The sequence below is a fragment of the Oncorhynchus kisutch genome, linkage group LG22 (assembly GCF_002021735.2).
Source record: "Oncorhynchus kisutch isolate 150728-3 linkage group LG22, Okis_V2, whole genome shotgun sequence".
NCBI lineage: Eukaryota > Metazoa > Chordata > Actinopteri > Salmoniformes > Salmonidae > Oncorhynchus > Oncorhynchus kisutch.
Genome location: NC_034195.2, coordinates 29142298 through 29168859, shown reverse-complemented (window position 1 = coordinate 29168859; position 26562 = coordinate 29142298). Strand labels below are relative to the sequence as shown.

General features: G+C 41.7%; 2 protein-coding genes across 3 annotated transcripts; one reads left to right on the top strand and one right to left on the bottom strand.

Moving 5' to 3' along the window:
- Positions 1 to 9348: 9348 nt before the first annotated feature.
- LOC109866871 (transmembrane protein 116) lies at positions 9349 to 21603 on the bottom strand. Of its 2 annotated transcripts, none has more exons than XM_031801980.1 (12): positions 20969 to 21603; positions 20720 to 20763; positions 18748 to 18811; positions 13791 to 13925; positions 13124 to 13219; positions 12960 to 13009; positions 12733 to 12837; positions 12532 to 12577; positions 12364 to 12435; positions 12056 to 12209; positions 11809 to 11882; positions 9349 to 11528 (listed from the first exon to the last, which is right to left on the bottom strand). In XM_031801980.1, exons 1-12 carry the CDS (start codon positions 20999 to 21001, stop codon positions 11352 to 11354), a joined length of 1050 nt encoding a protein of 349 aa, XP_031657840.1. In that variant the 5' UTR covers positions 21002 to 21603; the 3' UTR covers positions 9349 to 11351. The 2 variants fall into 2 exon arrangements, with proteins under 2 accessions (XP_031657840.1, XP_031657841.1); XM_031801981.1 differs by lacking the exon at positions 20969 to 21603 and adding an exon at positions 16960 to 17057 and having other exon boundaries at positions 20720 to 20742.
- A 309-nt stretch (positions 21604 to 21912) lies between these two features.
- LOC109866872 (ADP-ribosylation factor 4-like) lies at positions 21913 to 25988 on the top strand. Its single transcript, XM_020455753.2, has 6 exons — positions 21913 to 22349; positions 22949 to 23029; positions 23637 to 23746; positions 23872 to 23943; positions 24210 to 24335; positions 24416 to 25988. The coding sequence occupies exons 1-6, from the start codon at positions 22283 to 22285 to the stop codon at positions 24500 to 24502; spliced, it is 543 nt and encodes a 180-aa protein (XP_020311342.1). The 5' UTR covers positions 21913 to 22282; the 3' UTR covers positions 24503 to 25988.
- The last annotated feature ends 574 nt before the right edge of the window (positions 25989 to 26562 follow it).

Here is a 26562-nt window from a genome sequence, read left to right as displayed (position 1 = left end):
AGTATGTACATGTAGATATGGTTAAAGTGACTATGCATATATGATGAACAGAGAGTAGCAGTAGAGTAAAAGAGGGGTTGGCGGGTGGAGGGTGGCGGGTGGCGGGACACAATGCAGATTGCCCGGTTAGCCAATATGCGGGAGCACTGGTTGGTTGGCCCAATTGAGGTAGTATGTACATGAATGTATAGTTAAAGTGACTATGCATATATGATAAACAGAGAGTAGCAGCAGCGTAAAAGCCACAAGAAAAGACAGGAACCTTCCCGCTAGCCATGATTGGCTGAGATAATGAATGGGCTGGACATGTCGAGAAATTAGTTCGGATTGGTCTGCCATGTAGCACACTTCTGTCAATAACATGAGCTGCTCAGTATGTGTAGGTAATCCTTTCTGACGCTGCTTTTTTGAAAGATATCACATAGTAGAATTACAAATTAGTTGCTCTCCACTTTCTGGAGCACAGAAGTTTTAAATCAGTGGAATGCTTGGTGGAATTAGAGTATGATAGCTAAGGAGATGGAGAAGATTATTGCATTTGATTGCAAATAAGCAGAGGTAGTCGAAAAGAGAACACATAGAAGTCTGTTGTATAAAATTGCATCTTCAAACTAAGGGCAGCCATGACATCCGTGACAGATTGGGAGAAGCGTCCATTCATGTATACAGGTAAGATAGTCTAGCTAGCTACATTTTCAGATATAATGCATTTCTAATTTTGTCCGAAATTTGTTTGAATTTCAAGTTAAAGCGGACTGTTAGCTAGCTAGCTAACGTTACGTGTATGGTCTGTGTAGTAATATTATTTGTATCGTAGAGCCATTTGCATTGCTAGTTATAGCCTAATGTTAGCTAGCTAGCTAACATTGAAACTGGTTGGTTAGCTCCATGCAGATTCATGCAGGGTAGTAATGTTATGAGTTGGGATTATGGTTCATTGTTTAGCTAGCTAGCTACATGTCTAAACAAAAGACTCCACTATGCAAGTAACCATTTCACTACACCTTCTGTATCATGTGCATGTGACAAATAACATTGGATTTTTATTTGATATAGTATGTTTACCAGAGACGGTAATGTGAAGAACATGACTTGCACCAAAGTCAAAGTAGGATATAACATTAGGTGCAACGAGACAGTGTCCAAGTTAAGAAATTCTCCGGTAGAATGCCCTGCTTTTATTTTGTCACACTCACAACCATAGATTTTGGGTTGTTTAGTACATGGTCTCACATGTAAATCCCTTATAGAGATGGGTGGCGCTAAGGCTTAAGAGGGTGTGAACGATGCTGAATGAGTGTAGACAAAGAAGAGCTCTCCAGTAGGTTTACCAAAACATTCAAGGCCCATTTTCTCAAAAGTGAGGTAACAAGTTTATCAACTTTCCAAGCAAAATTACTTTTTCATTGTTCCTCAAATGTATTGTATGATATACCATTTTCTATCTCTGAGTCTCTACTCTTATCCAATGTAAAAAAAAAAAAAAATTCAAATTTTTGCTAGATAAGCCCGAATCGAAGCCGGTCGGTCACAATTATTAACTTAACCATGCTTAAAGAAATATTAAATGTCTGATTTGTTATTTTTACCCATCTACAATCACTGCCCTTCTTTATAAGGCTTTCAAAAAGTTCCCTGGTCTTTGTAGTTGAATCGTTGCTTGAAAATCAATATTAGACTGAGGGACCTTACAAGATGTTGGTAACCCTTCATTTTACAGTCTGGTAATTACTAGATAAATACCTAGCAACAAAAAGTTAATACATAGTAACTATTTAGTCCCAAATATGCTTAGTAGGAACCAAACATGTACAAACTACTTACGAAATACAAAGGTACAAAATGTAATTATATAGTAGTCCACTTTATTCCAAAATAAATTTATTAAGGACCTTATAAGTACAAGGTACTTATTATGTAAATACCTAGAAACAACATCTGATATATATATATATTTACCATGTACTCACCACATAAATACCTTCAAGTCAATCATCCTGATGTTGGTATTCTCTCACAATGTTTATATGTACTTTGCATTTAGTTACCATGTACAGTGCATTTGGAAAGTGTTTAGACCCCTTCACTTTTCCACATATTGTTACAGTACAGCCTTATACTAAAATGTATTAAATTGTTTAAATCTACACACAATACCCCATAATGACATAGATAGCAAAAATAGGTTTTAAAAAATGTTTTTTTTTAAATATCACATTTACATAAGTATTCGGGCCCTTTACTTGGTACTTTGTTGAAGCACCTTTGGCAGCAATTACAGCCTCGAGTATTATTGGGTATGACGCTACAAGCTAGGCAAACCTACATTATATTTGGGGAGTTTCTCCCATTTTTCTCTGCAAATCCTCTCGAGCTCTGTCAGGTTGGATGGGGAGCGTCGCTGCACTGCTATTTTCAGGTCTCTACAGAGATGTTGGATCGGGTTCAAGTCCGAGACTTGTCCCGAAGACCCTCCTGCTTTGTCTTGGCTGTGTGCTTAGGGTCGTTTGTCCTATCGGAAGGTGAACCTCCACCCCAGTCTGAGGTCCTGAGCACTCTGGAGCAGGTTTTCATCAAAGATCTCTCTGTACTTTGCTCCGTTCATCTTTCCCTGACTAGTCTCCCAGACCCTGCTGCAGAAAATAATCCCCACAGCATGATGCTGCCAACACCATGCTTTACCGTAGGGGATGGTTTCATCAGACCAGAGAATCTTGTTTCTCATGGTCTGAGAGTCCTTTCGGTGCCATTTGGCAAACTCCAAACAGGCTGTCTTGTGCTTTTTACTGAGGAGTGGCTTCTGTCTGGCCACTGTACCATAATGGCTTCATTGGTGGAGAGCTGCAGAGATGGTTGTGATGGTTGGAAATTTCTCCCATCTCCACAGAGGAGCTCTGGAGCTCTGTCAGAGTGACCATCGGGTTCTTGGTCACCTCCTTGACAAAGGCCCTTCTCCACCGATTGCTCAGTTTGACTGGGCGGCCAGCTCTAGGAAGAGTCTTGGTGCTTCCAGACTTCTTCCATTTAAGAATGATGGAGTCCACTGTGTTCTTGGGGACCTTCAATGCTGCAGAAAGTTTTTGATACCCTTCGCCAGATCTGTGCCTCGACACAACCCTTTCTTGGGAGCTCTACGGACAATTCCTTCGACCACATGGCTTGGTATTTGCTCTGACATGCACTGTCAACTGTGGGACCTTATATAGACAGGTGTGTGCCTTTCCAAATCATGTCCAATCAATTTAATTTACCACAGGTGGTAGAAACATCTCAAGGATGATTAATATAAACAGGATGAACCTGAGCTCATTATGGGATATTGTGTGTAGATTAATGAGGGGGGGAAACGATTTAGTCCATTGTAACATAACAAAATGTGGAAAAAGTCAAGGGGTCTGAATACTTTCCGAATGCACAGTATGTTTGTATTAAAAGGGCTGTAAAATTAGGTGATGTCTGTTTCCAGGTAGATACAATGTAGTTACTTGTAAAATACTACCACATTGGATTACTCCATCTGATAAAGACGACAGAAAATCTGTCCGTGATCTTACCCTGTTGTCTCATGGTACACCTTCACACTTACAGGGTAGGTTAAAAGTAGACAGGCTGTAAAATGAAGCTGTTGCTAATACTAATACCAGATACTTGTAAGTCAACTAACGCTCTATGGTTTAGTCTAATTATTGTGTAGACATAATGTACCAAGTAATTTTCCTTACATGATACTACTTTAACACTTACAAGGAAGGTACATTTTACATTGACAATTTAGTCACTTAGCAGACAATCTTATCCAGAGTGACTTACAATTAGTGCATTCATCTTAAGATAGCTAAGTGAGACAACACATCACAATCTTATCAAGTACAGTTTCCCTCAATGTATTTATCAGCTAAGTCAGTGCTCATGGGAAAAGAGAAGCGCTGTGAGAGTAATATAAGATACTCTTTAAAGAGGTAGGGTTTCAGATGTTTTTAAATATGGGCAGGGACTCCGCTGTCCTGACTAGAGTGAAGCTTGTTTCACCATTGGGGTGCCAGGACAGAGAACAGCTTATTTTTTCACTGCAACTCCTCAACTGGCTCGGTAGATTCTAAGGTCGAGTCATGCGTCCTCCGAAACATGACCTGCCAAACCAAGCTCCTTAACACCCACCCGCTTAAGCCAGCTGCACCAATGTGCCAGAGGAAACACCGTTCAACTGACAACCATATTCAGCATCCAGGCGCCCAGCCCGCCAGAAGGAGTCACTAGAGCGCGATGAGTCAAGTAAAGCCCCCCCGGCCAAACCCTCCCCTTACCCAGACAACGCTGGGTCAATTGTACGCCGCCTTATGGGACTACCGATCACAGCCGGTTGAAACACAGCTTGGGATCAAACCTGGGTCTTTATTGACATTTCAAGCACTGCGATGCAGTGCCTTAGACCGCTGCGCCACTCAGGAGGCCAGACAGAGAACAGATTTGACTGGGCTGAGCGGGATCTGAACTCCTGTAGGGGTGGGAAGGCCAAGAGACCAGAGGTGGCGGAAAGGAGTGCTCAGTTTGGGCTGTAGGGTTTGAGCATAGCCTGAAGGTATAGAGGGGCAGTTCCCCTTGCTGCTCCGCAGGCAAGCACCAGAGTATTGAAGATGATACGAGCTTCAACTGGAAGCTAGTGGAGTATACAGAGACGTGAGGTTGGTATGGGAGAATGTAGGAAAGTTGAACGTCAGGCGGGCTGCGGCATTCTGTATAAGTTCATTGGGTTTGATGGCACAAGCGGGGAGCCCAGCCAACAGAGACTTGCAGTAGTCTAGACGGGAGATGACACGTGCATGGATTAGGACCTGCACTGCTTCCTGTTTGAGAAAAGGTTGTACTCTACGGATATTGAAGAGCATGAACCTACAGGAGCGAGTCACTGCTTTGATGTTTGCAGAGAATGACAGGATGTTGTCCAGGGACATGCAAAGGTTCTTTGCACTTTCTTTTCAAAACACTTGAGCGTGCTCTCTCTGACCAACTCTATCGTTATCTCTTTCAGATCAGCCAAACTATTCAGGGTTCAAACCAGTCAGGGTTCAAAGCGGCTTACTCAACTGACACCACTCTTCTCTGTGTCACAGAAGCTCCAGAAGGAGGTCCAGATGGAACTGGCATGTCGGGGCGACATGTCCAGTGTCCAAGGAGAGGTTGTCATCTCGACATGCTAGTTCCGTCTGGACCTCCTCGCGCAGTCCTCTTCTGAATAGCGTACGGAGCGCCGGCTCATTCCATCCACTGGAGGCTGCTACTGTCCGTAAAGGTGAGCGTGTACTTGGCAGCTGTAGTTGGAGTAGGCGCTCACCCCCCTCTCTGCCCTCCGGTGGATGATTGAAGATACCTCTGAACAAAGCCATGAACCCCTCATACAAAGCCAGCTTCTCCTCTCTTCTCTCCCAGACGGCCATAGCCCACTCCAACACCCGCCCAGTCAGCAGAGAAATAACCATGGCAACCTTGGACTTCTTGGTGGTGGGGCTCCCATTTGGTGAGCAAAATAGAGGGAGCACTGGAGTAGGAAGCCACGGCATTTAGATGAGGTTCCGTCATATTTGTCCGGGAGGGACAAACGGGCATCGCTGATCTGGGCGGACTGCTGAATGGACTGGTGTGCTGGCTCGCTGAGTCGACTGGTTGTAGAGTATCCTCTGCTAGTTGAAGTCAATGCCGCTCGGGTATGTTTGAGATGTTGAAGAACCAAGGACCTCATCCACAGCCATCCCCAGTTGCGCCAGCTGGTCGTGGTGTTGATGAGGTAGGTTAACCTGTTCGTGGACCGTCTGGGAGATGTTCTGATTCCCTGCTTCTTCCAATTGTTGAGGCAGTACTCTATAACGGAGATGCTGGGACTTGAGAACAGGTGCAGGTGGAGAGTTTAATAAAGCAATAAACATGGAACAATACAAAACAAGAGTAGCGTCTGGACAGGAAACAAATAACCCATACTGCCTGAACGAAGGGAGTGACAGATATAGGGGAGGTAAGAGCGGGAGCAGACGTGACACTGCCCTTCTTTATGAGGCTTCGAAAAGCTCTCTGGTCTTTGTAGTTGAATCTGTACTTGAAATGCAATACTTGACTTAGGGACCTTACAGATGTTGGCATGGGGGACAGAGGAAGAGGGTATTTGTCACATCTCCATCTCCGGCCTCTAGGTCACCAGGCTGCTCGTTTATGGTACACACCTGTCACCAGCGTTCAAATCAAATCAAATCAAATTTATTTATATAGCCCTTCGTACATCAGCTGATATCTCAAAGTGCTGTACAGAAACCCAGCCTAAAACCCCAAACAGCAAGCAATGCAGGTGGAGAAGCACGGTGGCGCATTTGCGCATAATGACACTCACATGGACTCCATCACCTCCTTGATTACCTGCCCTTTCTATGTCACTCCCTTTGGTTTCTTCCCGTCGTCATTGTTTCTCTTCCTGTTTCATGTCGGTGAGCTGTTTGTGTTTCTTGTTTTGTTAATTGATTAATTAAATGTATTCACTCCCTGAACTTGCTTCCCGACTCTCTGCGTACATCGTTACAGTAGTCCTTAAAAATCATGTCTACCCCTATTATTTTACACAGTGAGTCCATGTAACTTATTATGTGAGAAAAAAAATGAAATTCAACATTTTGTCTTTCCTTAACAAAGGGGGTGCATACTTACAGTACCAGTCAAACGTTTGGACAAACCTACTCATTCCAGGGTTTTTCTTTATTTTTACTATTTTCTACATTGTAGAAAATTATAAAATAACACATATCGAATCATGCAGTAACCAAAAAGGTGTTAAACAAATACAAAAAATGTATATTTGAGATTCTTCAAAGTAGCCACCCTTTGCCTTGATGACAGCTTTGCACGCTCTTGGCATTCTCTCAACCAGCTTCATGAGGTAGTCACCTGGAATGCATTTCATTTAACAGGTGTGCCTTGTTAAAAATTAATTTGTGGAATTTCTTTCCTTTGTAATGCATTTGAGCCAATCAGTTGTGTTGTGACAAGGTAGGGATGGTACACAGAACATAGCCCTATTTGGTAAAAGACCACGTCTATATTATGGCAAAAACAGCTCAAATAAGCAAAGGGAAATGACAGTCCATCATTACTTTAAGACATGAAGTTCAGTCAATCCAGAAAATGTCAAGAACTTTCTTCAAGGTCAGTCGCAAAAACCATCAAGCTCTATGATGAAACTGGCTCTCATGAGGAACACTACAGGAAAGGAAGACCCAGAGTTACCTCTGCTTCAGAGGATAGGTTAATTCGAGTTACCAGCCTCAAATTTCAGCCCATATAAATGCTTCACAGATTTCAAGTAACATTAATTGATCAGAAGAGACTGCGTGAATCAGGCTTTCATGGTCGAATTGCTACAAAGAAACCACTACTAAAGGACACCAGCAAGAAAAGACTTTTTTGGGCCAAGAAACACGAGCAATGGACATTAGACCAGTGGAAATCTGTCCTTCGGTCTGATGAGTCCAAATGTTAGATCTTTGGTTCCAACCGCTGTGTCTTTGTGAGACGCAGAGTAGGTGAACGGATAATCTCTGCATGTGTGGTTCCCACCATGAATCATGGAGGAGGAGGTGTGATGGTGTGGGGGTGCTTTGCTGGTGACACTGTCTGTGATTTATTTAGAATTCAAGGCACACTTAACCAGCATGGCTACCACAGCATTCTGCAGCGATACACCATCCCATCTGGCTTGCGCTTTAGTGGGACTGTCATTTGTTTTTCAACAGGACAATGACCCAACATACCTCCAGGCTGTGTAAGGAATATTTGACCAAGGAGAGTGATGGATCAGATGACCTGGCCTCCACAATCACCCAACCTCAACCCAATTGAGATGGCTTGGGATGAGATGGACAGCAGAGTGATGGAAAAGCAGCCAACAAGTGCTCAGCATATGTAGGAACTCCTTCAAGACTGTTGGAAAAGCATTCCAGGTGAAGCTGGTTGAGAGAATGCCAAGAGTGTGCAAAGCTGTCATCAAAGCAAAGGGTGGCTACTTTGAAGAATCTCAAATATAAAATATATTTTGATTTGTTTAACACTTTTTTGGTTACTACATGATTCCATGTGTTATTTCATAGTTTTGATGTCTTCGCTATTATTCTACCATGTAGAAAATAGTAAAAATTAAGAAAAACCAGTGAATGAGTAGCTGTGTCCAAACTTCTACCTGGTACTGTATGCAACGACAATATTTTATTTCTAAAAATTATATTCATTTGTAAAAATGTGTAGTATTTTCTTTTCACTTTGACATTACGGATTATTTTGTCTAGATAAATGACACAAAATCACAATAAAATGTATTTTATTCCACTTTGTAAGACAAGAAAATGTGAAGAAATACTTATGATACCCACTGTATGTGGAGTGGATGATAAAGGGGTGGAGGGGATATTGACATAATGGAAGGTAGGGGGGTTAAGAATGAGTGGGCTAGGGTTAGGAATGAGGGGGCTGCTACAGGTGAGTGTGAGGGGGGGACTGAGGGATTAGGGGGAGGTATGGAGGGGAGGGGGAGGAGGCAGTAAGAGATGAGGACAGAATATACCCTAGAGTAGAAACACCTGCCACTACAAGTCTGTGACCTCAACCTTTTAAACTGTCATATCTTTCATCACACACTTTAACGTTTATAGCCACAAGTGACTGGGCATGACACAGCAGAAAACACATCACTCGTCTCTGTCACCAGTTGACTCAGCACTCCCAGCCCCTCTAAGTGACACACACAATGACTGAGTACAAGTTTATATTTGATCTGAACTATGCATTACAACAGGTGACCATCATGAAACAAGTCTGAAGTCATTATGATACAAGGTCACCATAGGATTAAACCTGAGCCCTAGGACCATGCCCCAGGACTACCTGACATGATGACTCCTTGCTGTCCCCAGTCTACCTGGCCATGCTGCTGCTCCAGTTTCAACTTCCACCTGACTGTGCTGCTGCTCTAGTTTCAACTGTTCTGCCTTATTATTATTCGACCATGCTGGTCATTTATGAACATTGAACATCTTGACCATGTTCTGTTATAATCTCCACCCGGCACAGCCAGAAGAGGACTGGCCACCCCACATAGCCTGGTTCCTCTCTAGGTTTCTTCCTAGGTATTGGCCTTTCTAGGGAGTTTTTCCTAGCCACCGTGCTTCTCCACCTGCATTGCTTGCTGTTTGGGGTTTTAGGCTGGGTTTCTGTACAGCACTTTGAGATATCAGCTGATGTACGAAGGGCTATATAAATAAATTTGATTTGATCAAACCATTTTGTTCTGAGCTTACAATAAATGAGAGTAGGAGAAAGTCAGTTCAAATGGGACTGGGTAAGAGGCCATTTATTGCACAAATAAAACATCATAACAACATAAATATACAAGGGAAATGTTATCCTGTGATTTTAATGCCTACCAAAGAACATCTACATGCTAAAGTACAGTACATTTAGTCCTCGAGTGCTTTTTCGTCTTTAGTCTAAACACATGTCAAATGACTGAATAAAAATGATACTTCTGATTTTAATTAATTTTGTTCAAAGGGTGATACTATATAACCTGATTTTAAAAAACACTGAATGTGTACAAATGATAGCTTGCTATGGTTACTAGCTATATTGCTTGCTATATTGTACACAATCACTGACAGTTGCTCTAGCTATCTACTGGAAAGAGTGAAATCCCCAACACCATAAGGAAGCACTTCATAAACCATATTCCATTAATCAAATCAATCAATCAAACGATGGTCATTGTCATGTCATGTTGTTCTCTGGCCCATCTGGCTCTACAACTCATCAAAATAATCACCTCATTCTCTCTTCTTACTGAAATAGCATTGTACTAAAAAATGAATATATCATTGAAGATTCTTTTAAATAACACTAACAAAAATGGTGCTACAGAAATCACATTCAAACGCACGTTTTGAGGTCCAGGAAAATTCTGAATTGCAAATGGTGTCTTCTGACATACCACATAATGTAGCATTTTATGTAGAATACCAGGTGAACTCTGTGAGTAAAGGTGTTATTCCAGTCTCTTCAGTGGTGAGGTGGGAACAGTATCTTCCAGTAGTGGATCAATAGGCTAACGTTGCGCAATAATTTGGGGCATGTAGCCTATTTGAATCATTATGGAAGTCAGACCACACATAGCAGGTTAACCCGTGCGCACAGTTCACAATGACTGGATCATTGTCATTACAGTTCAATTATTAGTAAGGATTATGGTTGATTTATCGGACTAGCCTATTGTTCAACCCCTATTGCACACTTTTTTCACCTTCCAATATTTTATGGATTGAATTTGAATATGGCAACTTTCAGGATGAATCAAAGCACTGTATTTTTGATTCATTTCTATTGTGTTATTGACTGCATGTTTGTTTATTCCATGTGTAACTCTGGGTTGTTGTTTGTGTCGCACTGCTTTGCTTTATCTTGGCCAGGTCGCAGTTGTAAATGAGAACTTGTTCTCAACTGGCCTATCTGGTTAAATAAAGGTTAAATAAAAAAATCGATATTATATTTTGTGCGGAAAGGCTCACCAAACCTGTTCATGTCATACATACCTTCCTAACCCTAATATTTGCCTAAATAATCTACCAGAATATTTTTTAACCAGTTTAACCGGAGCTAAAACTGTAACAAATATGCATATATTTCGATGGCTTCCTTCCATTGATCTCTAATACTCTGAAGCTTTTCTCTCTATGTATTCTAGTGAGTCTGTCGACCAAATTCGAATGAAAAGGTACACCGTATTTAAAGGGATGGTTTAAGATGAATGTACAGAAAACTTTATTGAATGAAAACTCGATGAGAAAGTCTGTTGGCGAGCAAGTGGGAGGATTTTCAGCTGTTCTATGAAATGTATTTATCAATTTACAAGGAAACCACGCCTGCAAAGCCCGTTACACGCCTGCAAAGCCCGTTACACGCCTGCAAAGCCCGTTACACGCCTGCAAAGCCCGTTACATGCCTGCAAAGCCCGTTACACGCCTGCAAAGCCCGTTACACGCCTGCATAAGGATAGTCAGAATACCAACTACTGAGAAGTGCATAGGAAAGACATGTGTAGGAAAGGCATACATTTCCTGAGTCTGAATCGACCCCTACGTCCATAGTACACCATTGTCTTGGTTCCGGACAACCATCCCAGTGGGAGTAGTAGAATGAAGTTATCCCAAGATGCTGATCTGAGGTCAGTGTTGCATTGCTTCCCTCAGTGGTAAATGTTAGTATTATACGAGGGTAAACTGTTTCTGTGCCACAGGTAGAATTCCACCCGCAGCATAGCAGCTTCTCTAGAGTCAGGAGTTAGAGGTTAAGGGTCCAAGCGGCCCCCTCAGTGATTCGTCAAAGAAGGGCAGAGGGGCGTCTTGGCTGAGAAGGGGCATCCTCTCTCCGAGCACAGCGTCTCTGAAGTTCGGTCGTCTCCAGGCATAGACCACACTGTTCAGACAGCCCTGCAGAGACAACGTCATCGCCTGCAGAGACACCAGGATGGAAATGGAAGGGGGCACCTAGTCAGTTGCACAACTGAATGCATTCAACTGAAATGTGCCTTCCGCATTTAACCCAACCCCTCTGAATCAGGATGGAGTATAGTGGGTAAGGATACAGCATTATGGGTGCTTATCTTAGTGTCATTATTAATTTTACATAGCTAAAGAAGGCTCTCTAGGGGAAAATGGCAATTCATTCTGGGTGATGGTATCTTGGAAGGGGTATGTCTGCAATCATCAGTGAGATAGTTGAAATACTGACCTGTATAACATACAGGGGGAAGAGATTTACTTGAGGTATGTCTGGTATCACAGATAGGACAACCAGAACAAGAGCTGGGGACGGGACAAAATAGATGATATTAGTCCTGAGGTTGGAGTTACAGAGTTACAAACATACAGGGTGTGTGTGTCTGTGTGTCTGTGTGTGTGTGTGTGTGTGTGTGTGTGTGTGTGTGTGTGTGTGTGTGTGTGTGTGTGAGGGGGGATGGGGAGATGAATTTGTGTACCTGGGGTCCAGCAGAAGATGATGACCACCATCATGTAGCGAGCAGTGGAGAACATACCCCTCAGCCGTTTCCTGGAACGTGCATCTCCCTCCACAGGAAATAGTCCCTCCTCCTCATACCTGCGATACCAGCTGCCCACCTTGTAGTAAACCACCTGTACAGGTACATCATCATCATCACCTTAGCTCACCTTAGCTCCTAACTTCATTCTATTGGCTGTAAACTACTGTAAACTAACCCATGTTTATGAGATAACTATGGTGATTATTGTACTGTATGCTAGACTAGTGAAGATTTATGGTACTTACTGTGCAGCACACCAAAACTGGTATCACACTGACGAAGAGGAAGCATTGTATGAAGATATCATGGATATGTTCCTGGAAAACAAAACAAACAAGGTCTCATTCATTATGCTGTCCAATCCCTTTATGAACAGACAGATACAACATGCGTGGAACAAGGTATTTACTCACTATATCTGAGCAGTTGTCCCTCCAGATATGCAGGAAGAGGATACAGCTATGAGGAACACACAATCACAGAGAGATGTGAGACACTCATAGGAAATGTTTTGCTAGAGTATGTACATTTTCTCTCATTAAAGTATCATAAGCGTTGTGCAAATGCACTAGGACGAACCCTGGCCTGTGCAGCACACAAAGAGACATACACACCTGTTGCAGTATGTGCTAGCTTCAGCGTTGTTTGCCGTCATGTGGCTGGGTGGTACCAGGACTAAAGTCATCACGTACACAAAGTATATCACCAACGGTATAAACCTGTAGGGGCATCACACTCACTCAGTCAGGGACATACTGTATGTTGCTTTTAAGCCACTACACACAGCAGTTTGGTTAAAAGCAGGGATGTTTCTATTTGAAAATGAAATAATTTGACTCACCACACACAAGCATATACATGCACAACACCCATCCTTTGTCGACACTGGGACTGGGGGGAGAGAGGGATACTTGATTTTATAATAAATCAAACAAAGTTGTGGTGTGTGCGTATGCGTGTGTGCATGCGCGTGTAGGAGCCTTTGGTGGATGCTTGGGTCCTCACCTCTTCCTCTCTTGGTCTCTCCCTCCATCCCTCGACTGCATGCTTTGACTCCCAGGCATACACTACCATCAGGAGGAATGACACAAAGTAAAACATCTGGAACAGAGCACGCACGCACACACACACACACACACACACACACACACACACACACACACACACACACACACACACACACACACACACACACACACACACACACACAGATAAATTATTATAATAGCAAATGGCACACAGTAGTGTCAAGAGCACTTCAGTTAAAGGTCTATAATAGAAAGGACAAGCAGTAAAACTTTGCATCGTCACACTATCTCTAAAAATGACATCGCATAATGTCATGCTCCATGACATAACACAGTGTAAAACAGTTCAGCCAACACAAATTCTGTCTGATTTACACACAAAAAATGCTATTACAATTGGATCACGCTGAAGCAGTCATAGACAGATGGTATGTATATCTATACCTTATGTATTCCTTAGTCTAGAGGTGCGCACATAAGCCTTTTTATAAATTTGTCATCAAAGCTAAAGAGTGTATTTAAGGGAATAAGGACAAAATTAAACTGTTTAACAAACTCTTTTGCATTTACAGAATGTTCATTCTAGGATCATTATAGTGCATTATCCCTACATACAGTATAATAGCCACAGAAGACTGGCTCACCAGTGACAGAGGCAGTAGTTTTTCACAGATTAACACACTGGGGGTGAAGGTGTGTGTTTCATTCATCGTGCTGGTGAACATCAGGGTGACTGCTGCCAACAGATCAGCTAGAGCCAGCTGGACCAGGGGATTCACCTAAAGAGACAAAGGCATTTGTGTGTTTGCAAAACTATGAGAACGTGACAATAACATTGTACATCTCTAGCCATAGAATATCTATCTGTCTAATGTGCTTGACGCAGGTGGGAATAAACTTGATATAATTCATTGCCTTGGTGTTACAGCTTCAGTACGCCACAGGATGTTTTTGTGCTGGTCAACGGCAGTCAAGTCAGGAGTGAACCACAGGCTATATCTGTTTTTTTTTAACGAGGCATGCTTATCTAAGATGGTGAGGAAAGCACTTTTGAAGAGCAACCATGCATCCTCTTCTGACGGGATGAGGTCAATATACTTCCAGCTTACCCGGGCCAGGTCGATTTAGAAAGGCCTGCTCGCTAAAGTGGGGCGGCAGGGTAGCCTAGTGGTTAGAGTGTTGGACTAGTAAACGGAAGGTTGCAAGTTCAAACCCCTGAGCTGACAAGTTACAAATCTGTCGTTCTGTCCCTGAACAGGCAGTTAACCCACTGTTCCTAGGCCATCATTGAAAATAAGAACTTTTCTTAACTGACTTGCCTAGTTAAATAAAGGTTAAAAAAAAGTGTTGAGGGGTGATCGTTTGACCACAGACCCATTACGCACGCATGCAATGAGGCTGAGATCCTGGTTGAAGACAGCAGAGGTGTATTTAGAGGGCAGGTTGGTCAGGATGATATCTAAGAGGGTGCCAATGGTTACAGATTTAGGGTTTACCTGGTAGGTTCCTTGATCATTTGTGTGAGATTGAGGGCATCTCGCTTAGATTGTAGGATGGCCGGGGTGTTGAGCATGTCCCAGTATAGGTCACCTAACAGTACGAACTCTGAAGATAGATGGGGGCGATCAATTCACATATGGTGTCCAGGGCAGAGCTGGGGGCTGAAGGGGGTCTATAGCAAGCGGAAACAGTGAGAGACTTGTTTCTGGAAAGGTGGTAATGCATAGGATTGAGATTGCCTGCAATGACAACAAGCTCAGTCCGATGATGCTGTGACACACCGCCCCAGACCATGACGGACCCACAACCTCCAAATCGATCCCGCTCCAGAGTAGAGGCCTCGGTGTAATGCTCATTCCTTCGACGATAAACGCGAATCCGACCATCACCCCTGGTGAGTCAAAACCACAACTCGTCAGTGAAGAGCACTTTTTGCCAGTCCTGTCTGGTCCAGCAACGGCGGGTTTGTGCCCATAGGCGACATTGCTGCCGGTGATGTCTGGAGAGGACCTGCCTTACAACAGGCCTACAAGCCCTCAGCCCAGCCTCTCTCAGCCTATTGCAGACAGTCTGAGCACTGATGGAGGGATTGTGCGTTCCTGGTGTAACTCGGGCAGTTGTTGTTGCCATCCTGTACCTGCGGAGGTGTGATGTTCGGATGTACCGATCCTGTGCAGGTATTGTTATACGTGGTCTGCCACTGTGAGGACGATCAGCTGTCCATCCTGTCTCCCTGTCGTGCTGTTTTAGGCGTCTCACAGTACGGACATCGCGATTTATTGCCCTGGCCACATCTGCAGTCCTCATGCCTCCTTGCAGCATGCCTAAGGCACGTTCACACAGATGAGCAGGGACACTGGGCATCTTTCTTTTGGTGTTTTTCAGAGTCCGTAGAAAGGCCTCTTTAGTGTCCTAAGTTTTCATAACTGTGACCATAATTGCCTACCATCTGTAAGCTGTTAGTGTCTTATCGACCGTTCCACAGGTCCATGTTTATTAATTGATTATGGTGCATTGAACAAGCATGGAAAACAGTGTTTAAACCCTTTACAATGAAGATCTGTGAAGTTATTTGTATTTTTACAAATTATCTTTGAAAGACAGGGTCCTGAAAAAGGGATGTTTCTTTTTTTCTGAGTTTATATACTGTACTCTATACTATACCACTGTATCTTAGTACAATGCCGCTCTGACATATATGTATACAATGGGCTCCAAAATGACTGGCAATGTAGAAACAATACTTGAACAAATATAAACAATATAATTAGAGACAAACTCAAAATACCAACATGTGAAAAATACTGTACTTTATTAATGTTTCAATGGAACCCAACAAAATAATTATTGATTTAATTAAAAATCAATGTCTTCCAAATCAAGGTTTCACAATTAATGGCACCCTTAAATATTATTGTAAATAACATCTACCAAAATTAAACCAGGAATTAAATTCCACTTATTTAAGTTATCTAAGTGTTAAGGAACTATTTTGAGCCATTATATCACTTCCTTTTTCACTAGTGTATAAAAATGAGGTAACACACATGCAATATCCTTTTGTCATCCAACACCATGAAGAAAACAAAAGAACTGGCAGTTCAAAAGAGACAGATGGTCATAGACCTTCATAAATCTGGTAATGGCTACAAGAAGATCCACAAATGATTGAATATACCACTGAGTACTGTCAGGGCAAATATAAAAACATTCAAAAGATATGGAGCAGTTGAAAACCTCACGGATAGAGGACACAAATGCATTTTGCTCCCCAGGATAGGGAGGAGGATGGTGAGAGAAGCAACAAAAACCCAGAATCACTGTGAAAGAATTGCAGGCCTTGGTGGCATCTTGAGGTCACCAGATTTAAAAAAGCACCATCAGACGCCACCTCCACAACCACAGGCTCTTTAGAAGGGTTGCCAGATGAAAGCTCTTAATGACCCCAAGACACAGACGCAAACGCTTGGAGTTTGCCAAACGTCATTTAAATTATGACTGGAAGAAGGTGCTCTGGTCAGATGAGACCAAAATGTTACGTTTTGGTCAGATACAGCATCGGCATGTTTGGCGTCAAAACAGAGATGCATACAAGGAGAGGCACCTCATACCCACGGTGAAATATGGTGGTGGGTTAGTGGTGTTTTGGGGCTGTTTTAATTCCAGAGGTCCAGAGGCACTGGTTACGATTGATGGCATAATGAATTCCACCAAGTACCATTCAATTTTGGCTGACAATCTGGTTGCCTCTGCCAGAAGGCTGGGACTTGGCCGTATGTGGACATTCCAACAATACAATGACCCAAAACATACCTCAAGATCCACACAGAAATGGTTCTGTAACAACAAAATCAATGTTCTGCCATGGCCATCTCAGTCGCTGGACCTCAATCCAATGGAAAACCTGTGGGCTGAGTTGAAGAGGGCAGTTGATAAGCGCAAACCCAAGAATGTGAAGGATCTTGAAAGGATCTGCATAGAGGAATGGTCCAAAATCCCTCCAAATGTGTTCCTTAACCTTGTCAAACATCACAGGAAAAGACTCCATGCTGTTATCCTTGCTACTTAATATAATGTTTACATTCCCTACATTACTCATCTCATATGTATATGTATATACTGTACTTTATATCATCTACTGCATCTTTATGTAATACATGTATCACTAGCCACTTTAAACTATGCCACTTTGTTTACATACCCTACATTACTCATCTCATATGTATATACTGTACTCGATACCATCTACTGCATCTTGCCTATGCCGTTCTGTACCATCACTCATTCATATATCTTTATGTACATATTCTTTATCCCTTTACACTTGTGTGTATAAGGTAGTAGTTTTGGAATTGTTAGGTTAGATTACTCGTTGGTTATTACTGCATTGTCGGAACTAGAAGCACAAGCATTTCGCTACACTCACATTAACATCTGCTAACCATGTGTATGTGACACATACATTTGATTTGATTTGAGATGGTTGCACTAAGTACTAAATGAAGAGTGCCAATAATTATGAAACCTTGATTTTGGTGAAATGTATTTTGTATTAAATAATTGTATGATTTGGTGGGTTCCATTGGCACATTAATAAAGTACAGTATTTCTCACATGTTGGTATTTTGAGTTTATCTCTATAATTATATTGTTAATATTTTTTTAAGTATTGTTTGTGCATTGCCAATCAGGGGTGCCAGTAATTTTGGAGCCAACTGTATATATTCTTAATCCATTTCTCACTTAGATTTACGTGTATTTTGGGAATATGTTGTGAAACTGTTAGATATCACTTGTTAGATATTACTGCACTTTCGGGGCTAGAAGCACAGTCATTTCATTACACTCGCAATAACATCTGCCTAACACATGTATGTGACCAATAACATTTGATTTGAATCTTTCTCCATCCCCTGTGAACTCACTAGAACGGCCTCTACACATTTTTCTAGAGTAGATAGAGCAGTCCTATAGCTCTGACTCAATGAAGAAGTATAGGCACAGGCAGACAGCAAGGGAGTAGCCTGGGCCATGTTCAGTAGGCCACAACGATTCGGAAGATAATGATTATGTTATGTAGAACAGACATGCCTCTATCTGACAAGGAGAGTAAGGAATAATGTCAGCTCTCAATTCATGACTATTCTACAGATGTAGGATCTTAATTTGAGCCTGTTCGCTACAGCAGAATATTAATCCTGCAGCAACAGAAAATTTAAATTATTATGTGCATTATAATTCATGGATATTTTTGTCAAGGTTGATACATTTTTTGTAAGTGAACATCAAGTCTGAAATGTCAAAGTGGAAATTACATACTTCAGAAGCCTTTTTAAACCTCAAATACACTACAAGTTCCACATTCCCTGGATTGTAGGAAAGTTCTCCTGCAACTGGGTGATCAAATTAAGATCATACATCTTTATCTGTAATGTTTATGTAGTTACATCCTAATGAGAGTGACCCTGGTAAACACATACTGTATTTTGCTAAGAGATAATAATTAGAGATAATAATTATTATTATATCAAACTCACAATCACAGAAAGGTACAGGCACGCACACACACAGTCAAAGATACTCTTCCTCTCATCCACCCACCTGTTCTTGTAGGTGGCTCCTCTTTACAATGGAAACCACCAGCACTGAAAAACTCCCAATCAAACTGGAAATAGAAAGTAAAATACCTAAATACTGATAGTACACAATTATAGCACCATTAAATAACAGTCAATCATGTCATTCTGAATGTTCACAAAGATTGTGTTGAAAATAAATACAATCAAATTACAACAGAAAGACATTGTATGCTAGTCTGGGTACAAGTCTTTTTTAGCTAACATTCCACTCCTTGCCACTCCTGGCAAGGAGTGGGACATAATAGCTGAATAGAGATGGAATCCAGGCTAATATAATTAAATTAAGGAATATTAAATAATAAAATGTAATGTAGGCCTACACCATGTCCTATAAACCATCAGAATAACTAGCAGGTAATATATGCCTGACCTAGACACACACATATATGTGTATATGGGGAGACAGGTAGCCTAGCGGTTAATATTGGTGGGCTAGTAAGTGAAAGGTTGCTGGTTCAAATCCCAGAGGCGACAAGGTGGAAAAAAACTGCAGTTCTGCCCTTGAGCAAGGCAGTTAACCCTGAACAACAGCTGGTCCCCGGGAGCCGTGTATGTCAATTAAAGCAGCCCCCGCACCTCTCTGATTCAGAGGGTTTGGGTTAAATGCGGAAAACGCATTTTGTTGAATGCATTCAGTTGTGCAACTGACTTGGTATCGCCCTTCCCTATATCCCCAAATGTGTGTTTTTTCACTAGAATTGATTGCTTTTGGGCACCTTCATGTGTGTGTAAAATATTACTGTTCATTGATTTTAGATGTGTGCAAAATGTTAATATATATTTTTTTTTCAAACCTATATATCCATTTTTAGCTGGAATGGAATGTTAATTTTCTGTAAATTTGACTGTGATATGTGGTTGTCTCAACTTGCTATCTTAAGATGAATGCACTAACTGTAAGTCACTCTGGATGAGGGAATCTGCTAAATGACTCAAATGTAAACGATTAATAAAAAATTATAATATAAAAAATACATTTGACTGTGTAAAACCTCCCACTGGGCACAGACATCAATTCAATGTCTTTTCCACGTTGGTTCAAAGTAATTTCATTGAAATGATGTGGAAACAACGTTGATTCAACCAGTGTGTGCCCAGTGGGCTAGCAGTACAACTTGTTTCTCTGAGCAAGGCAGATAGCATTTTGCAAAAACATGATTATCTGTCTCTCTAAAATGAAACCATCAAGTGACAGATTTAACAACCCCATGCCAAGATTTGATAGTGAAAACACACACCAATCTACTTCACAAGTTCTTTAAACAATAAAAGCTAATCGGCCAACATTTCTGAAAATGGATATATAGCATTTTGGAATGAAACCCTTCAAATATAATACGTAGAGAAAAATAACAAAGTTGTCTCCAAAATGACACATATCAAACTTGACCCTAAATAAACAAAACACATCAAGCGGTTCTTTGCAGCCAAACAACAAACTCCTCATCTACTATGCAGGATTAAAAGACAGCATAGTAGTGCTGTAAAGAGCTAGAGTTAGGCATGGCAAACACAGCGCTTCATATATTGAGTTATGATAAGTTATGATAAATTACTTTCGTCACATGCATGTCAAGTTGCTCAATTGGTCTGACTGGCAACACTGCAGAAATAAAAGATCAAATGAATGGATGCCAACCATGTTATTATGAGATGACACGTGTGTGACGTCAACTTCTCGGCTGTGTAGTTTACTAGTCTACATTTTCATCAACAACCAAAACAAACTCAAATATTTTCTGGACTAGCCTGCTATAAATGGGTTTGATTTGAAAACGCATAGCGTAGGTAAGACTATTTGCACAACACAGAACTGTTACATTTAGAAACACTAACACTTAAAACTAAACGTTCTCAAATCTTAGCTGACATGCAACACTTCACATCCATGTGTCACAGATAGCCTATGGGTGTGGGAAGTCAGTTTTGCTTACCTTATAGACAGAGATACCAGGTACACAGTCGAGAGACCAGTGATCTACATAAAGAAAACAATGCAGAATCAATTCAACAGTGTGCTGAAATAGCCCTAAAACAGAATGAGCCTGGGCTTATTATAGCTAACTCCATTGTAGCTCTGTGAGATTTTTCAATGGGGCTTTTATAGCTATACCTACAATGTACATAGGGTTAGACTACACATCAATGTACTTGCACTAATGATTGAAAAAAATAGTTATTACCTGGTCATTGCTTAAAAATTGATTCAAACTCATTGTGAATGAGCCGCACAATTGCCACCTAGGCAAAGTTATCCAAAGCGCACCCGTCCTTTGTCTGAAATAAATAAATCGTTATCCATGTAGTCCACAGCACAAAATATATGATTATTTCTATACACCTGACTGGGTTATTAACAGGCGGCCCGCCCACGGCACCAAGACGCCTGCGCCTTGGACCTGTCTGTCACATGTCGATTTACCTTTGCAGCAAAAAATCCCCACACGGGACAGGTGTAGGAATTTCCCTTCGGAAATGCCGTGCATGGCGGACAGTCGATGAGCCAGGTCTCATACTGGTTTGGAGAAGACCAGAGCGAGTTGGCTATAGATAACCCTATACATCCTATAATAATAACTGTGTAGCCTATAAGTTATTTATTTGTTTGGTATATGCTACATTATGCATGCACCAGTTTAAATGGGACACACAAGTTGCAAAGGAGAAACTAACATGCAGTCAAAACATGGTTTACTCTAAACACCGGGTTAACACGTTTCTCAGTGATAGTAGTTGCCCTATTTAGGCAAGCAGCACACTCCTGATAACACACAAGTCTCACGTTTTGCTCAACTGTTGCACAGAACGTGTGTGTGTGTGTGTGTGTGTGCTTGCGTGTTTATGTTTCATTAGAATCTCTATAAAGTGTGTCATTGGTCACTGCCCATTGCAGAAACAAACACATGACATCCCTCACACTTCACCAGAATGTAATGGCATGCATGATGAGGAGGATTAACAAATTAATTATACCCTGTGAAGTTCAATATGTCTGTCAGAAGATATGGTGCGCTGAGAAATACTGACCAAAGAGGGTCTTATCTATCTAATGTGACATCATTAGTTCGCGTTGCAATAACAGCGAACCCGTGTTGTAATCTGACATCTGCTGGCACACAATGTGACTGCAAATAATCAGTGTGAACAACAAGTGACATTTGTACCTCAAAACATTATGTGACACAAATGGGTAGTGATGGATCGGTCGAACCTGTACATGCAGAGTCGTTTTACTTACGATCATGTCTGCTCAAGACAATTGTCTCTGCATTAGTTTAATATTGCTATTGTCCATTACCACGTTGGCCCAAATGCTAATAAAGTTGAGTCAAATCGATGACGTCGGGAGTTCCACGTTGGCCCGGACGTGGCAGCATCAGAGGACAGAAACGATTCTTGCTTGGGAGTCACAAACAGAAAGATTCAGACCAATTGTCTCAAGAACGACAATAATTTAGGAAATCTTTCTGTAATAATTTGAGATATTCACGCACAACATGGGGCTCCTAATCTCGTCAGTTTTTACCAGACTGTTCGGCAAGAAACAGATGAGAATACTTATGGGTAAGTGTCGGATGTTAGCTGGCTAACTGTGGCTTTCAAATGAACGCTAACGTTATAGGAGAACATCACGGGAGTCTTTAGTGAGTATGGAACATATAACGTTGTGTATATAAAAAAAAGTTGATTTGTTGGACCCAAATGGTGTAGGTAGAATAGTAACCGTGACCAGTTAGCTAACAGTAGCTAACGTTAGTTCAGTTATCCAAAAAGTGTTGCTAGCTGCTACGTAGCTAACTTTTTGGTGGTTGATTTGTGTCAACAAACTCGGTAGAAAGTTCAAAAATGTTAACTAGCTAGGTAGCCCGCGGGTATAGAAAAATGGAAAGCTAACCGGCTAACGCTAGTTACAAAAAAATGTGTTTCTTGGTCTGTCGTCGTGAGTGACAAGCTAGTTCTAGCTCTAAGCCATCTGTTTAGCTAATGATAGCTATCCGTCATTTGCTGGTGGGTTCTGTATCTTCATGCAGCTGTCGACACGGATAAGATACACCGTTAATAGCTACAATAAAAGTGTCCATAAAAAAATATATGCACGTTCTTGCTTGCAGTTGTATGTGAGAATGAGATATAATGTTCAAAATAACTGTTTGTTTTCTCAGTGGGTTTGGATGCTGCAGGGAAAACTACTATCTTGTACAAACTGAAGCTGGGAGAAATAGTGACCACCATTCCAACTATCGGTAAAACAAACACACACAGTCACACCCACCTTTCACCCTCCAGTCTCAAATCAAACTGTATTGGTCACATAAACATGTTTAGCAGATGTTATTGCTGGTGTAGTGAAATGCTTGTCTTTCTAGCTCCAACAGTGCAGATCTATCTAACAAGTAATATCTAACCATTTCACAACAATACAGACATATAAGTAAAGGAATTAAGAATATATAAATATATGGATGAGCAATGTCAGAGCGGCATAGATGAATATACAGTAGAAGAGAATAAAGTATATACAGATGAGTAATGCAACATATGTAAACATTATTCGTGACTAGTGTTCCATTTATTAGTGGCCAGTGATTTGAAGTCTATGTATATAGGCAGCAGCCTCTAATGTGCTAGTGATGGCTATTTAACAGTCTGATGGCCTTTAGATAGAAGCTGTTTTTCAGTCTCAACTGAAACTTAGCTTTAAATGGAGGTATAATTGACTTGGGTAGGATATTGAACTGTCACTAACCACATTCATGCACTTGTCTATAGATATAATAATATATTTCCGTCCATATATAATACATGGGATTGACATTTAGACCTAATGCATCTCTTTGGTGTGTGTGACAGGCTTTAACGTGGAGACGGTGGAGTATAAGAACATCTGCTTCACGGTATGGGATGTGGGTGGTCAGGACAAGATCAGACCCCTCTGGAGACACTACTTCCAGAACACACAGGTAAATGCACACACCAAAAGGGAACCAGGGAGGCTACAGCCTACTCTTTTACTTCTCTCATGTAATGCCTCAGGGCATCCTCCTCTCTGACTGTCCTGCTCTGACTGTTTTCATCCCTCACTCAGGGTCTGATCTTTGTAGTAGACAGCAACGACAGAGAGAGAGTGGCCGAGTCTGCAGAGGAGCTCTCTAAAATGGTAGGTATATTTACTCTGTATGATATGTAGTCGATGATGGGTATATTTACTGATGGTATGTAGTTAATGATGGGTATATTTACTGTTATGGTACGTAAAGGCCTAATAGACTTGCCAAGTGTCTTAGCTGGGTCTATTTATAATTGACTGGACATTGAACCTGAAACTTGTTGTGAAACAAATTATTTAATCACAGAGCACAGTGTTGACTTTCTGAGCAAGAGCTCATTATCTCAACTAGTGATCTAATTCCCCCCCCCCCCCAGCTCCAGGAGGATGAGTTGAGAGAAGCAGTGTTGCTGGTGTTTGCTAACAAGCAGGACCTTCCCAATGCTATGGCCGTCAGCGACCTTACAGACAAACTGGGACTGCAGAGCCTCCGCAGCAGAGTGGTGAGTATGTGAGACATAGGCATGCAGGCACGCTTTTTCTCAATGTCGATCCTTTTCTCTCTTGCTCTCTTACTTCTCAGTGGCACGTGCAGGCGACCTGTGCGACCCAGGGCACAGGACTGTATGAAGGACTGGACTGGCTTTCCAACGAGCTGTCCAAGCAATAACACCGGACATCACACGAGAAAAGGAGAGGGAGAACCACAGATAGGCTGACACCTTCAATCAAGACAAGTTTGGTCTTGAATAACTTGTGCACCTAGAATGGACAGGACTTGTGGACAATGCAATCAATACATATAGGAACATCTTATTTTACTACTATTTTTACTTTGCTTTCATTGACCATTATCCCTTTATATACTCTAATCTTCACTTTTCCCCCCACCTCAGTTGCATGTTTAGCAAATGGCTGCTCTGAGACACCATGGAGACGCCCCTTCTTCTGTAAAGTGTTCTGCTGGGTTGACGTTACCCCCAACCTCTGATCCTGGGTCAGACCTTTAAATCTGCCTATGGTTAAGTATCAGGATTGAGGGTGTTGTAATCTGGTCCTAGATCTGTGGTTAAGGGAGACTTCTACTGCAACCTGTTCAGCTACACTAGACCTCATGGACATTTTCACTGAAACAACCCTGGTCCTATACCTCTCACCCCTGTGACTTCACTCCCATGCGATATCACCTATGTAAGGGACCGAAGCTTCTAGAATGAGATGAAGAATAAAATGACAATGAAGTCATAAATCTCCAGATGTTTGAGGAAGTCTTTCTGCACTGGGAGCCAAATGGAACTCCTACCAGTGAATGGAACACAATGGAACCACTGGAAACAGTTTGCTCCTGGTACTACTGGTTTTCGCCATCTCTTTGTAAGGTTGCTTTGCTCTGGGCTCGCCACATAGAAAAGAGATGCTTGACTAATGTCTTTTTTCCCCCTTTAAAAAAAGGGCCACAATGATGTAATAACCCATTTCCTTATGTGCTACGATGTAAGCTGTGGGAAGCTGAAATTAGTAGGTAGAAGTTGCCACTAAACATTGAAACAGGTGTTTGATACTTTTCCATCCCCCTAATGATTCAGGTTAGGATGGTTAATCTGATCCAGGATCTGTGTATAGTATAACTTCTACCACAAATGAGCTGAAACCATTTACATTTTTTTTGTCTAGTCTAGTGAGAATGTGCACCTCCTAACCAAGACTGTGGCCCTGTTCTAATACTTAGGTGCTTTCTTCCCTCTCGGCCATCTTTGAAGTTATTACATATCTGAAGTATTGGCTTTAAATAATGGTGTCAATGAAGGAAGGAAAGGGAAGAAGGCTGAAGGATGTGTTTTCTATGCATTGGAACCGGGCCAATATTGGTGTTGTATTGTTCAGTGGCATGCTTTGGCTCAGCAGTGCTTGCTTGTGGCTGGGCACACTCTTCTGATATTTGATGGCTGTTGTTGTGTGCTTAATCTGACCCTCCCCCACACACCCCTGCTGTATCTCCCTGAGCTGTGCATACATTCCAACTGACGGATGCTTCTTGAAACTGCATGAAGCTGCCACAACTTTTGAATGATGTGATAACTAATTGTTTTACGAAACATGTATAAATAAATTCACCTGTTAAATTGTCTTTTTCTGAGGATTTAACTTTAAATTGACAGAGCTTGTCTTCATGTGTTTTGAATGTGATGAAATGGCTATTTCAGTTTGTATGTAATTCTCTTTGAAGATTGCATTTAGGAATGTGTAATGTACACATACATGCTCCATGTTCAGCAGCCCAAAGCTTTAGGTCTCTCCGGCTGAAGTGGATCAGCTCCTCCCTTCTGGCATATTTCCAAAGCCAACACTAGAGAAACCTGAAGGGTGACTGTGCACATTCACCTACACCCTGGCTGAGTGGAAACCTGGAATTAGATGAAATGGACTTGTCTAATGTGCTTGACCTCCCACAGAGTGCCTGATTCAGATTTTACCTGAAGTATAGAGGGGGTGTGACACTATAATACATCCTGCTACGTCTTGGTATAGGTTGAAGTAGCCCCAAGTTATTATATTAGGTGAGGTTTGCATCTACCCCACTAATGGTTAAGGTTAGGATTTGGGAGGGAAAGCTGATCCTAGATCTGTATCTAGGGGAAACCTCCCCGGAGCCCAGATCTCTTAGTTCTTTTAGTTGTATTGTACATCATTGTCACTGAAAGTACCTAGTTTATAACACAACAGCTGTCT

Coding starts and splice junctions, on each gene's coding strand:
- LOC109866871 (XM_031801980.1), bottom strand. CDS start 21,001: ATGAGTTTGAATCAATTTTTAAGCAATGACCAG. Junction 13,926..18,747: donor GGAGCCACCTACAAGAACAG/GTGGGTGGATGA, acceptor TTGTCTCTTTAG/GTGAATCCCCTGGTCCAGCT. Junction 13,220..13,790: donor AACTACTGCCTCTGTCACTG/GTGAGCCAGTCT, acceptor GCTCTGTTCCAG/ATGTTTTACTTTGTGTCATT.
- LOC109866872 (XM_020455753.2), top strand. CDS start 22,283: ATGGGGCTCCTAATCTCGTCAGTTTTTACCAGACTGTTCGGCAAGAAA. Junction 22,350..22,948: donor ACAGATGAGAATACTTATGG/GTAAGTGTCGGA, acceptor TTGTTTTCTCAG/TGGGTTTGGATGCTGCAGGG. Junction 23,747..23,871: donor ACTACTTCCAGAACACACAG/GTAAATGCACAC, acceptor TCCCTCACTCAG/GGTCTGATCTTTGTAGTAGA.